Genomic DNA, 14,407 nt, shown 5'->3' with positions numbered 1-14,407 from the left:
TCCGTGGCAGGCGATAGGTGTTGGGAAGGGGGGAGAGGCCCGTGGTGCTAAGCACCCACCATTTCCCCCCGTGTGGGTGCTCCAGCCCCAGAGCACCCACAGAGTCAGCGTAAGTGTCTGACCCATGATATCACTGCAGTGCAACCAGGGCCTGGGCAGGAGGCCTGGGACATGTGAGGAGCAGACTGTGAACTTTCCTTCCAGCCCCATAGATGGTTGTTTCTAGTCTCCCTGGGCCCTTTGGGTGGGGCCCCTTGTTCCTTGAGCTTTTCCCATTTTCCCCTTATTTTTTTACCACTGCTGTTCGCTCAGTGGTATTTGGTTTGAACTGTCTGCAGAGATCAGTGGGTCAGGGAAGCGGCTGGTGCGGAGTGAGCACCCCACAGCGAGGATGCCCTGGTCCCTCTCCTGAGCGACCCACGGCCAGACTGGGGGTGGTCTCCCAGCAACTCTGAGCCCAGACCTGTCAGGGTTACGAGGACTTCGCCCCATAGGCAGTCCTCCAGGACAGGCAGGCTTCTGGGTCAAGGGAACTGGCGCGAGGACTCAGGACTCTGGGGCCCTGCAGAAGCAAACGGCTCCAACCGCGCTCATGGCTCCGGGTTACGGAACAAGAGACTGAAAGTGGAACTGAGAGGGGAGCGCGCAGCCCGTCGGTCAGTGCACAGAGAGACAGGCAGACAGCAAGGGAGGCAGAGCGGAAAAACCAGAGACAAACAGAGAATTAACCACAGGGTCTACGCTGGAGTTTTCTCACCTGGGTGAGCTACAGGAGCAGAGCTGGGAGAAGGGGGAGCCCAGGGCTGGGCTAGCAGGGGGCCGTGGGTCGGGAGTGAGGGGCACTGGCAGAACTGGGTGGGGGAAGCCCAGGGCTGGGCTAGCAGGGGCCTGTGGATCGGAGATCAGGGGCACTGACAGGGTTTGCTCTGGCCAGTTGCTCTTTGTCCAAAAGCCCCAGGGGCCCTGTGAGCTTGGTGGGGGGGGGATTCAAAATGCCCAAGGCAGCCCCACTTTAATAAGAACAGGAGTGACGGCAGCTGCCATTTTCGAGGCTCCTTGGCCAGCTCTGACAGTCTCACCCCACGGCTGAACCCACGTCCTGGCTGGTGGGGTGTTTCTAGCAGACTGAGCTGGGGGCGGGGGTGGCTGTGGCTGTGTCATTCCCTGCACTCCCAGGGCCCCCAGGAATCCCAAAACCCCACGGGCAGAGAGACACTTGCCAGCCCTGCCCCAAAATGGGAGTGGCCAGCGCACAACAGCCGAATGGAAACTTACCCAGCCGAGTGGTGAAAACTAACAATAGAGCCCAGGAGTCCTGGCTCCCAGCCCCTCTGCGGTAGCATCTTAGCCCCGGTGTTCCCATGTGCTAGCTCTTGACCCAGTGGATCTCCCCAGGCCTGCGGGATCAGGGGGATGGAACAACTCTGGGAGGACGTCACCTGCTCCATCTGCTTGAACGTGTTCAGCGACCCCGTCTCCATCGAGTGCGGCCACAACTTCTGCCGGGGCTGCCTCACGGCTCATTGGAGCCAGATCTCAGCCCAGGGGCACCGCTGCCCGGAGTGCCGGGCTTCCTGCTCCAGGAATAGGATGATCCCAGACACACGTGTCAGAAACCTGGTGGAGAAAATCACCGAGCACCTGCAGGAAGAGCCGGAGCCGGTGAGACCAGATGGGTCGGATAAGGGGAAAAGGAGCTTTCTCTTGTAGGGGATGCTGGATCCAATCCAGCCCCAGAGCATGGACTGCCTGCCTCAGGGGAGTGGGGAATGGGACACAGGGCCTGTCCCCTTTAGAGGATGCCAGCCCTGATCTGGCCCCAGAGTGGGGACTGGCTGGCTCAGAAGGGTGAGGAAATGGACTCACAGACTCAGACTGGTAGGCCAGAAGGGACCATCATAATCATCTATTCTGACCTCCTGCACATTGCAGGGCACAGAACCTCACTCACCCTCTCCTGTAATAGACCCAGAACCTCTGGCTAGTCACTGACATCCTCCAGTCGTGGTTAAAGGACTTCAAGTTACAGAGAATCCACATTTACACTAGTTCAAACCTGCAAATGACCCGTGCCCCACGCTGCAGAGGAAGGCAAAAAAACCCCAGGTCTCTGCCAGTCTGAGCTGGGGGAAATTCCTTCCCAACCCCAAATATGACGATCAGTTAGACCCTCAGCATGTGGGCAAGACCCACCAGCCGGACACCTGGGTGTCTCTAGTAACACAGAGCCCTTCCCATCTAGTGTCCCATCACCGCCCGTTGCGGGATATTTGCTACTAGCACTCGCATTTGGGCTACATGCCATGGTAGGCAGTCTCATCAGACCATCCCCTCCATAAACTTATCAAGCTCAGTCGAGAAGCCTCCAGAGCCGGGTGGCTGGAGAGCGGCGGCTGCTGGCCAGGATCCCAGCTCTGAAGGCAGAGCCACCGCCAGCAGCAGCGCAGAATAAGGGTGGCCTGATACGGTATTTCCACCCCTACTTCCACGCTGCTGCTGGCGGGATGCCGCCTTCAGAGCTGGGATCCCAGCCACCAGCCGCCACTCTCCAGCCGCCCGGGTCTGGAGGCAGTGCAGAATTAAGGGTGGCAATACTGTGACCCACCGAAAATAACCTTGCCGCCCCGCTCCTCCCCCTGCAACTCCCTTTTGGGTCAGGACTCCCAATTTGGGAAATGCTGTTTTCCCCATGAAATCTGTAGAGTTTAGGGTAAAAGCACACAAAAAATCAAATTGCACAGGGGGAGAGACCAGATTTCACCAACTGGGAGGCGTTTTTCATGGCCATGAATTTGGCAGGACCCTAGGTACTACCCCTGACTTTTGCAGATTAATTAGAAACGCTTGCTATTGGACTTACAATTTCATGTGCTAATTTCTTTAATATTCGAGGATGGAGATGATCCAGGCCCCCCAGTTTGCACCCATTAAGTTGTTTGACTCTGGTTTCCGTTTCAGCCAATTCAGTGACAATTTCTACTCCCGTATTCTTGTTCTCATTAGCTGTCTGGCCACAAGCTTCTCCTTATGCTTCTTAAAAACTGAGGCCATGCCTATATCTTTAGGTGTTGGCCCATGCAGCCTGAATCTTTTACCTCCACCCCATCCTCAGCGCTTAGTGGTCCCACTTCTTCTTTCCTTGTTTTCTTTTTCTTTATGAGGCTAAAGAACTTTTTCCTGTTGGTTTTAATTTTTTTGCAAGTTCAAATTCTGCTTGGCCTTTGGCAGTTCTCATTTTATCCCTGTATGGATTCCTCCCAGTTTCCATTCCTCAGAGGCTTTCTTCTTTCTCTTAATCATCTCTTTGAAATCCTGGTTCACCCAGTTTGCTCAGCAACCCTTCCCTATGGGCTTTTTCCTGGATGCAGACTCCAGAGAATTCCTGCATCTTTGACAAGCCTCCTCCACATCCAGATCCTTCAGCTTTGCAGGCCAGGTCACTTCCCTGCCTAATTCCCTTAATTTTTTGAAATCCAGGATCCCCAGCTGCTGACCTGTTTTGGTTTATCCTTCCATTTAGTTAAACGGAATTAGCTCATGGCTACTTGAACCAAGGCTGTCCTCTACAGCCAGTTTTTTAGTGTGGTCCTCGCTACTTACCAATACCAAATCTAAACTGGCATCACCTCTTGTTGCTTTGGTCACTGATGAAAAAAATCTCTCAGCTGTCTCATCTCCAGGATTATCTGGGCCCTGCCATGATGAGCAGCACTTCTGCAATCTCTGTCACGAAAATTAAAGCCTCCCATGATCACACAATTCCCGGTGATATTTATTTCATTCAAGCTATGAAAGGGGTCTCCATCCATATCCAAACCAGATCCTGGGGGTCTGTAGCAGACCCAAGACACTCTCCCAGGGGAGCCCCTGGTACCTTTCTTCCCCACAGTGATCTTGACCCAAAAAGATTCTGTTTCACCCATTTCATCCCTTCTCATTTCTTTCCACTCCACCTCTTCATTAACACACAACGCTACTCCGCAACCTCTGCCTTTTGTCTTTCTTCCCTGTACCCCGGTCATGGCTGCTACTGCACCATGTGTCTCGTTTCCTGTCCCACACCCGTAGTTTTTGTTCCTTCCCTTTTGTCACCCGGGCTCATCGCGTTGCTGGGCAGACACCTCACTGCTTCCACTTGGCTTTGCTGCCGGTATCGGCCACCTGACTCTCAGCGTCGGTGCTCTTGGCACTATCGTTCCTCTTCTCATCTCTTCTCCTGCCCTCTGTCGTTCCTTTCTCCGTTGCTCCTACCCTCTCCTCCTGCCTCCTGCTCAGTGTGAGAATCATTCCTGGAGGTTCCATGAGCATCTCCCAGAGTTCCTAGTTTAAAGCCCTTTTCATCAGCTGTGCCAACCTCCACCCCGGAAGTGTATCCCCCACCCTGTTCAGGTGGCGTCCGTCCCATGAGACCAGTCCTCTGTCCGTGAACGCCTCCCCGTGGCCGAACATCCCCACGCCCACCTTAGCCCCATTGCCTGAGCCACCTGTTGATCATCAGCGTCTTGTCTCACCTTCGCTCTTCTCCAGGGACAGGTAGAATCCCACTGAAGATCCCCTCCAGGGAGTGCTGCCCCTGATCCAGCCCCAGGGCAGGGGACTGGCTGGCTCAGGGGGTAGAATGGGGCACAGGGCTCTGATCCAGCAGGGAGCAGGGGACTGGCTGGCTCAGGGGGTAGAATGGGGCACAGGGCTCTGATCCAGCAGGGAGCAGGGGACTGGCTGGCTCAGGGGTGGGGTCCCAGCTCTGACCCTGCTCTCTCCCTGCAGCAGGGGCCGGGGGCTCAGCCGGAGCCGGGCCACCCAGTGCAGCTGGTGCGTCTGGACGAGGAAGAGAACCTGATCCTGGATGAGGAGGCCCTGAGCCGCTGCCTGGAGCAGGGTGGGGCGGGGAACGCCCCCGTCTGCGTAGTGTCCATCGTCGGGGGGCAGCGCCGGGGTAAATCCTTCCTGCTGAACTACCTGCTGCGCCGACTCCAGAGCCTGGTGAGTGTAAACAGGACCAGGAGCAAGCTGGGGTGTGAGCGGCCCCATCCTGCTCCCTGCTGGAGGGCTCAGAGTTGCACACGTGTGTGTGAGTACACACACCTCATTGCATGTCTGTCAGCCTGTCTGCCTGGAACTCTGTCTGGTAATATTGTCTGTCTATCTGTCTGAACCCGAGCATGTCTGTCTTTCTGTCTGTGTGTCTGTCTGGAATGCAGCGTGTCTGTGTGTCTCTGACTGTTTATCTGTCAGAATCTGAGCACGCCCATCGCCCTGTGTTCCTCCCCGCCCCACCCTTGTACAATTAACCCCCAGCCCCTTCCCAGGGCTTACAGTCTGGAGTGTGCGGGGACCAGTCACTCTTCTCCCCCACCCTGCACTGACCCCTCTCCCTGCATGTTCCTTTCCAGCAGGACGCGAGGGACGGGTCGTGGATGGGCCAGGAGGATGAGCCCCTGGAGGGGTTCGAGTGGCGCGCCGACATGCAGCAAGTCACCAAGGGGGTGTGGGCATGGAGTCAGCCCATCTGGGTCCCCACCCAGGGTGGGAAGGTGAGTGGGGGCATTGGGGGTGCATAGGAAAGGGGGAAGGAGACATGGGGTTGCTAGGAGAAGGGAAAGGGGGAAAGGGCTGGGAACAAAGGGAATGGGGTAATAGGGAAGGATGGAGACATGGGGAAGGAGGCCCCAGGGGAACCTAATGGAGACATAACGGGGGGGAATGGAGAGGAGCAAGAGGAGGGAGCTAACACTGGGGTGGATAGAAATGAGATGCCAGGGGCCATGGGGGCAGAGCAGGGGGCAGGCTCTGGGGGCGGAGGGGCCGTGGGTAGCTGAACAATGCCGGAAGCTGACCTGGCGCTCTCCCTCTTGGCCCCCAGGTGGCCGTGCTGCTGGTCGACACCGAGGGCTCCATGGGCATTGAAAGGAAGAAGGAGACCAGCATCAAACTCTCCGCCTTCTCCATGCTGCTGAGCTCCTACCAGGTTGGGGGGTCCCCGGGGGGGCGCTGTGCTGCAGAGCACAGTCTGGGGGCTCCGCAGGGGACATTTCCCCCAGCAGTCCGGGCTGGCCCCAATGTCTCACTGGGGCACTAGGGGGCGCTGTGCTGCAGGGAGCGGGGCAGGGGCTCAGTAGGGGGCGCTCTCCCCTGGCAGGCAGGGCCGGCCCCGATGCCCCCTGCGGCACTAGGGGGCGCTGTGCTCGGGGCGGGTGACGTGGCTGGGAAGGGGCCTGGGGCGGTCGGCCCTGCTCGTTGCTGTAGCTCTGTCTGTCTCCTGGCTATCTGCAGATACTGAATATTTCGAATGAGGTGAACGACGCGGATCTTGAATACCTGGAGGTGAGGCCAGGCAGCCTGACACAGAACGTGGCTGGGCCAGGTTCTCCCATTTGCCCCACAGGGTTATTATCCCTCCCCATAGCTCCTGTGGGGAAACTGAGGCCCAGATAAAGAAACCGACTCTCCCACGGTCACGTGGGATTCTGGATTCAGCACTGTCACCACACAGCCCAGCCCGGGTCTCTGCTCCCAGGTGTCCGGCATGGGCCACTGGGTCAAAGTTAGGACCCCTCCCTCCCCTCCAGCCCAGCTCCGCCGTCGGTGGGAAGTCTGCTGGGGCCAAGGCCTTGGGCGGTTGCTCTGCCCCCTGATCTGCTCTGCTCTTACCCAGCCCCAGCCCCGCCGGGTCGAGCCCCTGGCCGTCACACCCTTAGTGACATCTCTGCCACCTGCGACATACTGCGTGTCCTGCCCCTTTACTGCACCCCAGGGGGGACTCTCTGTGCGGGGGAGGGGTTGGCTCTGGGAGGGTTTTTATCTGTCCACACGGCCCTGGGTCCAGTGGGGGGGCAGAAACCTGGTTAACGTGGAGCTAGAGCAGTCCAGGGAGAGCTCGACTAATCACGATGTGGCCAAGATTGTTTGAGGCGTGAGTAGAGCCGTGGTGTCACCCCCGGGGCTGGGCAAACAGTGCTGGTGGCGTCTGTCAGCCGGAGGCAATGGGGCTCTGTGGGTTGGAGGGTTCATCTCAGGAACCCCACAGGGAAAAGACCTCACATTGGGCTCACTGACCCCCCCCACCGCCACGGGGTGCCCTGGAGTGAAGGAGGGAACCCTGGAACAAGACTGGCTCCTCTGTGGGGCATAGGATCCCACAGCCGCCCCCATCGCCCTCTTGGCTGGGTGCATCCCACTTCTCTTTCCATCCCGTGGAAAATATCTCCATCTCTCTCCAGCTTCGTTTTGCACTCACTGGGCCTCGCTCTCTGCGATGGGCGGAGGGAGCGGCTCAGATGGCGATGGGGGGCAGCGATCAGGCCCCTTTCTGTTCACCTGCAGGATGACCCCGCAGTGTAAATGCCTCCCATGCCCCAGACTCGTCCCCCACCCCCCTTCTCTTTGCTCTACAGATGTTTGTGTGTGTGGCCGAAGAGGTGGGAAAAGCGTACGAATTGGAGCCCATTCAGGTGAGACGGCTTCGGCCATCATCACCCGCCCTGGCCCGTGTATCCCCACACGGCACCCCTCCCCAGAGACCCTCACTGCCCTCCTGTCTCCCCTGCAGCATCTAGACCTGCTGGTGCGGGATTGGAGCAGCTCCCCGGTCCTTGGAACGGATGGTGGGGAGCAGCATCTGAGATACATCCAAGAGGTGACTGTGGGAATCAGAGAATGGAGGAATGGGACATGGGGCCTTTCCCCTCGAAGGGATGATGGCTCCAGTGTTTCCAACATGGGGGAGGTGGGACCGCAGGGAGGTTGTGTGATGCTGGGGGGGGTCACAAGTGCAGGGCTCGAGTTGGGGTGTGGCAAGCAGAATATTTGTCCAGGGCCCCGCACCATAGGGGACCCTGCAAAGCTAAATTACATGCTTCAGCCCTGGATGTCCGGGCCTCAGGCATCGGCTTCAGCCCACGGCGGCCGGAGCTGAAGCTGAAGCCTGAGTTTAAGGTGGAAGTCACCATTTTTTTCAAGTACAGGGGTCCAAATTGTCTTTTAAGGCCAAAGGGGGTCACCAGCACAACAAGGCTGAGAAACACAATGCGTGAATTTAGCCGCTGACGTCTCCAAAGAATCCATCCGCACGGAGCAACCTCCAGCCGGGGGCTGCAGATGCAAAGCTGGACTTTCCCTGCAATTGCTGCTCCAGACCGGGCACCTGTCGCTGCCCTACACTCAATGAGCCCAGACAGCGTGGAGGAGGAAGCAGCTTGAATGCAAAGGGGAGGGGAGAAGAGCCAGGCCGGGGGAGTGAATGGAGCAGGGTGGGACAAGGAGTCTGCAGAGACTGGGACCTGGGGTGGGGAGACAGGGGCTTGGAGCGGGGAGACTGGGACTGAAGGACACTCCTTTTGCTTCCTGCCGTCCCCTGTCTTGTTCACTGCCCCCTTCCAATGTCTACCACAAACGAGGCTGGGCCCCTCCAGACCCTCTCTGACTGCCTGGCAGGTCTGGCTGATGTTAACAAGGGTATTTGTGTGTCAATGTAACCATTGCCCCTGGCTCTGGCAGATGCTGAAGGCGAGGTCCCCTTGCAAACACCCCAAGGCCCTGGAAGTGCTGAGCAGAAGCAGCAGCTGCTGTTACCTGATGCCCTTCCCTGGCGAGCGGATCACGATGGGGAGCGAGGGAAGGCTGAGAGGTAACGGACCCAGGACAGCAGCTCTAAGCCCCCTGCCCTGTGCAGAGCAATGTGACTGGGGCGCTGATCATGCCCGTGCGCGGCAGATAGAGAGAAGGGGGATCAAACAGGCCCTGTATTCCCCCACCATCGTCCATCTCTCTCCCCTTTGCAGACATGGGTGAGAAATTCCGGGAGAGCCTGACGGACTACGTCACTGCCCTGGTGAGCACGGCGGGTCAACATGTCCGGATGGACCAGCATGGGGAGATGCTCACCGGGACACAGCTCGCTGCCAAGATAAAGGTGGGGACCGGCCAGCTGTGCTGGAGGGAGCAGGAAGGGGATGCTCTCTCCTTGCAGTCAGTGATAACCCCAATACCCCCAATTCCCCAGCTGCCCCACCCAGAGGTGGTGCATCTCAGCACCAGGCGAGCCATCCCTGTGTTCCCAGCCTTTCTAAGCCCTGTGGAGTCTATGACTTGATGATTTCTTTTGGTTCCTTTGTAGAATTTATCTGATGTGATGAAGAAACATCGCTCCGGCTTCTCCTCTCCCTGTCAGGTACCATCTCTGTCTCTGACCCGATCATGGGGTGTGTCCCCTCACCCCTCCATGTCAGGGTTGGGTCAATGTTGGGAACTGGGTCCATGCTGTTGGAGGTGACTGGGAAAGAGTTGGGGTGAAATCTTATTTTTTTGGACTCCAGGGTAGAAGAATTTCACTAGCCTGAAGGGCAGCTCCAATCCTTAAGACCCATAGCACCAAACCCTGTTTTTCCCCAGGCAACTCCTGTTCATGTTTAAAAGAGATGAGTTTTTAAGAGCAGGTCTGAAAATGGGGGTGTTTTTCCTGTAGAAAACTTGGAGTGTCCAGAAAAAAAACCCAAATATCTTTTAGTGTGGAAAGGCCACACCACCATTCCTCTCCCCAAGAGATAAGACCCTGCTGCTGTATCATGGGGATTGTAGCTCGGGCTCCTCATTTTCTTCTGTGGGTTGGTCTCGCAGCTTGCACTGCACCTCCCATGAGACCAGCCCACAGAGGAGAATGGGAGGTTAGGGCAACCAAACTACATCTCCCACCAAGCGCCATGGTATCCTTTCCTGGTGAGGGTGCAGTGCATCAAAGCTGTAGGTCAGCAAGGGAGGTTTAGACCGACCTGAGTGCTGGGGGTAGAGAGGAGAATCAGGCATCCCATGAACCACATTTCCCATGATGCACCAGCATCTCCTCTCCTGGCGCATGTATCATGGCCCTGGTGCATCATGGGAGGCACATGCAGTGGCAGGGGAAGGGGGCAGGACAAGTTGGATGCAGGGTCCCCTCTGGGGAGTGGGGCGTAACCACGGCACAGCGTGCTCCAGCCATGTCCCCCAGTCCACCCCCTGTGCTGGGTCCGGCAGCACGGACCTTTCCACCCAGCGTCACGGGGCCTCTGGGGAGCTGGGAATCGGGCCGGCTGAGCAGAACTTCTGCCCTGGCTCCTTCAGTCTGATCTGCCAGCCGGGCAGCGTCCCAGCACAGCCCCCACCGAGACCTCCACGTCCGAGTCACGCCGCCTTCCCCCGCAGCCGGGCAGGACCCAGGGTAGACAGACCCTTTGACATCGTCTGTCAAGTTCTCTTGGGCGTCAGCCTCAGATGGGCTGCGATAGGAGCTACATGAGGAGAATTGGATGCGGGAGCTTCTCTGCCTGGGGGGAGGAGACTGGCCCAGCTAGAACAGAATAACTACTCCAAAATAGCCACTCCACAACAGCTGCACAGCAGAGACTGTTCCAGAGTCCACAAGAAGATTTAACCCAGCCCCCACCCCCAAAGGAGAGATGAGATTCACCTGGCTCCTGGAAATCAATAAAAAAACCCGAAATCCCACCAGACCTACGAGAGTCGCTGTCACTGATGCTCTCTCGGGCATGAGCCTCAGGCCGAGCCCGGCTGGGACAGGGGTTTCCAAAGTCCTCGGCTCCAGGAAAGTGCCACAAGGGCAAAGTGCAGGTCGGGGCAAGCAAGGGAGCCGAGGCCGGGCTGCTGCGGGGATCGAATTGAAAAGTGGTGGCACCAGCAGCCCCAAGCAGCTTCCACACGGGCTGGCGATCTCGCTTTGTTCCATGAGGTTGCTGCGGTGGAAGGGGCAGCCCCTAGGTGGAGTCGGGGCCCCATAAACTGCGGCTCACCCCAGCCTTGTCCTCCCGGCACAGATGGCCATCACCTTCCGCAACCAGAGAGTCCTGGACAGGGCCCGCGCAGACCACGCTGTGTTTCTGAAGGAGAAGGTGAGTCCAGGGGTGTCGCTGTGCCCCCAGCCAGGGGAACCCCAGGGAAACATCCCAGCCAACCCCGTGGGTTACGGGCTTTGTGGCAGGAGAGGAGACCTCATATCCGCTTTCAGGGGGCTGCGGAGATGGGAGACTGCAACCCCGGCACAGCAGTGGCCTGGATCTCAGTCAGGAGGGTGGAGGAAGTTGCTGTGCTGTAGCCAGAGGGTCTATTGGTGAGACGGGGTCACACACCCGCCCCTTCTAGCCCCTTGCACCCCACTATTGTCCCCTCCTCTCCGGCCCAACGCAGGACGGCCTGTCCCGGTGCATGGACGACTGTCTGACGGTGGATCCGAGCGCAATGGCGGAGCAGTTGGTGGAGAAGCGCAGGTCACTGCTGGAGCGGTGCCGGGAGGAGCTGCAGGAGCCGGAGGAGACCCTGCTGACGGCCCTAGAGGCGGAGCTGACTCGGGAGGACAAGACCTTCCTGGAGACCTACCGAAGGCGCTATCAGCATCACACGAACCAGAGAGCCCTGGCCAGGGCCCGCGCAGCCCACGCTGAGTTTCTGAAGGAGAAGGTGAATCTGGGGCAGGAGGGCTCTGCCTCCCACCAGGGGAACCTCAGGGAACTATCCTGGGCAGCCCCCCGGGCTGTGGGCTTTGGGGATGAGGTGGGAGTTCAGATTTCCAGCTCCCAGGGTGGCTGAAGAGATGAGAGACTCCAATCCCAAACCCTGCGGGGGAGGAAACTCAGTTTTGGGGGCTCTGAGCAGCACCTGGCATGATGGCAGCCCCGATCTCAGTCCAGAGAACTGTGCCTCACCCGGCATAATGGGGGCCCAGTCTCAGTCATGGGGTGAGGGGTGTGCAGCACCTCGCACACCTGGGGCCCCGATCTCACTTGGGGGGTTGGTCTGTGTAGCAGCTGGCATGACGGGGGGTCCAATTTGAGTTGTGGGATCCTGACACGATGGCAGCCCTGATCTCAGTTGGAGGGTGTTTGCACAACAAGGGCCCCCATCTTGGTCGGGGTCTGTCACGGAGTCCCCGGGCGATGCTCAGGAACTGCTCCCTACAAAGCCAGGCAGGACTCTGGGGAAGTCTCCTCTCGGGGAGCAGCCTGTCTGCAGAACACACAGCTCACCCGGCTCCACCTTCTTGGGTCTGACCTCGGAGCATTCAGCATCCTCTGCCCCTCCCTGCGCTTCCCACAGCGAGTCCGCCCAGGCGGGGTCCTGGGGAAGCCAGAGGATTCTGCACCCCGACTCCACAGTCAGATGTGACTCTCAGCCAGCCAGTAAAAGAGAGGTTTATTAGATGACAGAAATATGGTCTAAAACAGAGCTTGTAGGTGCAGAGAATGGGACCCCTCAGCTGGGTCTATTTTGGGGGGCAGTGAGCCAGACAACCATGTCTGCACTTCACTCCATGTCTCCAGCCAGCCTCAAACTGACTCCCCCTCCTCCTCTGGGCTTTGCCCCTTTCCCAGGCCAGGAGGGCACCTGATTCCTTTGTTCTCCAACCCTTTAGCTCTCACCTTGCAGGGGGGAAGGGCCCAGGCCATCAGTGGCCAGGAAACAGGGTGTCGGCCATTCTCTGTGTCCAGACCCCTGCACACACCTGCCCTCTAGGGCTCTGCAATGATCATACACCCTCATCCCACCCCGTAGAGACTTAAGAACTGCATAGGGGAAACTGAGGCACCCCCACACTATTCAGAGGAAACATTAAGAACAGTCCCACTTTGTTACAGGGTCTAAGCAGCACTTGCCACGTCTAATACTCTTGGCTGTCTCCTCTCCCTGCTACTGCAGGACACCGATTCCAGGAACCCACTTAAATGCCTGAAGGTGAGGCCGGGCAAGATGGCCGAGCAGTTCACAGAGCGGCGTGGGGACTTGCTGGGGCGGTGCTGGACAGACATGCTGCTGAAGAAAGAGGCCCTGCTGACGGAGCTGGAGAAGGAGCTGATGTTGGAGGCCGAGAGCTTCCTGGAGACCTACAGGAAGCGCTTCAAGAGATTTGCCATTGCAGCGGGCGTTGGGGTGGGGGGGCTGGTCCTGGCACCGGTGGGTGGAGGTGCTGCGGCGGGAATTGCCGCTGGTGCCATTGCTGCTGAAGCTGCGGTGCTCGGCATCGCTGAGGCGGTGGCCATTGGTGCTGGGGCGGGTGCTGTGGCTGGGGGGTGCGTGGGTGGGGGCGTGGGATGGGGAGTTGGTAAGAAGATGGCCCAGAAGGCTAATAACTGGGCCGAGGGCACCGCCAGCCAAGGGGAGGAGGAGGACAGCACTGAGGAGCAGTCTGATATGGCCCACCTGATCTGAACAGCGCCCCCCGACCCAATCTGGGGGTGACGAATGACATGACAGGGCTGTAGCGTGGCCCAGACATGTCAACCACAAACCACTCCACAGCGGGGCAGCCGTCGCCCACAGATTCTAAGAAGGGACATTGGTCCAACCCACTCCTGAAAACCTCCAATGACTGTGTGACACCCAGGCCCATCGGTACCTGCTGGCAGCGGGTTCAGTGCCCTGTGTCAGCAACTCCTAACAGGCCGGACAAACTCGCTGCACCTAACACACCGCTGTCATGGTATTTAGCCACAAATAGTGTCTTGTAATGCTTCAAATGCATCCCAGGAGCACACGGTATTGATATCTGTGTGAAATGTCGGCCCTGTCATGAGGTGAGGAGCTACGCGCATATGTGCATATGGAAAACACGTTTTCAAGTCTGAATAAAGGCAGGGTCAGCAGACAAGTTTCTGCCAGATGTAGGACGTACATTTGTCAGTCCACCTCCGTTGACGTCAATTAAACTTTGTAAGCCAGCCTCATGCATGCCCCATGGACATAGGAAGGTAACACAAAGCTATGGGGTCATCATGCTGGAGAATAAACCACGGCGGGAGGGGAACGTGCTCCTGACTTTCAGGCCAAACAAACTTTCGGCGGGTAGAAGGAGAAGGTAAACGGATGCCCCTGTATCCTTCACCGCTGAAGCAAAGGGGCAGCGATTCGGCAAGAGGGGGCCCAGCGGTGCTGGTCCGAGATGCAAGGAGCTTGGTTTAGGTGGGGTAACCTGCTTTAGCCTGTTCCGTTTGGACTCAAGGAAGCACGTTACAATTTTGCTGTATGTGCCCCCTTCTGCCAGCGGCATCGGCAGCTACCAGGGCCAGGTCGAGGTCGAGCCCTTCCTCTCTCCGCCCCCAGTCATCTGGGAATCTGTAACAACTCTGGGCACCTTTGCCAGGCAAGTCTCCACCCACTCTCCATTGCAGAGGTTTGAAGAAATGAACTTTGCTGGGGGCAGCAAAGGGAAGGGAAGGGCCGGGTTGAACTGGGGACGTATATTTACAGTTTAACGCCATCCACCATTGTGTACCTCAGGGCACATCACTCACAGTCCCAGCAGTTGGACCCTGAACGCAGTTTGTTCTGCCCCCACCCTCAGCTCATGGCTCCCCAACTTCTTCGCTCACAGTTTGAGTTTCTGGGAGTTCAGGAAAATCAGGGCCTCTGGCCCATGAGCAGC

At 58.1% G+C, this 14,407-nt stretch overlaps 2 protein-coding genes across 3 annotated transcripts in view; one reads left to right on the top strand and one right to left on the bottom strand.

Annotated features, from left to right (window-relative positions):
* The window catches only part of LOC144930594 (prostasin-like), a 106,582-nt gene that overhangs the window by 20,140 nt on the left and 72,035 nt on the right, over nucleotides 1–14,407 (bottom strand).
* LOC140912304 (RING finger protein 112) lies at nucleotides 609–13,649 on the top strand. Of its 2 annotated transcripts, none has more exons than XM_078853082.1 (14): nucleotides 609–761; nucleotides 1,396–1,662; nucleotides 4,768–4,983; nucleotides 5,397–5,534; nucleotides 5,864–5,968; nucleotides 6,274–6,324; nucleotides 7,395–7,451; nucleotides 7,550–7,636; nucleotides 8,497–8,626; nucleotides 8,781–8,911; nucleotides 9,116–9,169; nucleotides 10,809–10,883; nucleotides 11,179–11,448; nucleotides 12,685–13,649. In XM_078853082.1, the coding sequence occupies exons 2-14, from the start codon at nucleotides 1,414–1,416 to the stop codon at nucleotides 13,192–13,194; spliced, it is 2,073 nt and encodes a 690-aa protein (XP_078709208.1). In that variant the 5' UTR covers nucleotides 609–761; nucleotides 1,396–1,413; the 3' UTR covers nucleotides 13,195–13,649. The 2 variants fall into 2 exon arrangements, with proteins under 2 accessions (XP_078709208.1, XP_078709207.1); XM_078853081.1 differs by having other exon boundaries at nucleotides 5,394–5,534.

The sequence above is a fragment of the Lepidochelys kempii genome, chromosome 6, assembly GCF_965140285.1.
Source record: "Lepidochelys kempii isolate rLepKem1 chromosome 6, rLepKem1.hap1, whole genome shotgun sequence".
Taxonomy (NCBI): Eukaryota; Metazoa; Chordata; order Testudines; family Cheloniidae; genus Lepidochelys; species Lepidochelys kempii.
This window is presented reverse-complemented; position numbering and strand designations above follow the sequence as displayed.

What these genes read in the sequence shown, in the direction of transcription:
- LOC140912304 (XM_078853081.1), top strand. Translation starts at nt 1,414, where the DNA reads ATGGAACAACTCTGGGAGGACGTCACCTGCTCCATCTGCTTGAACGTG. An exon ending in TGCAGGAAGAGCCGGAGCCG is followed by an intron (nt 1,663 to 4,767) that starts GTGAGACCAGAT and finishes CTCTCCCTGCAG; the next exon opens with CAGGGGCCGGGGGCTCAGCC. An exon ending in CTGTGTTTCTGAAGGAGAAG is followed by an intron (nt 10,884 to 11,178) that starts GTGAGTCCAGGG and finishes GGCCCAACGCAG; the next exon opens with GACGGCCTGTCCCGGTGCAT.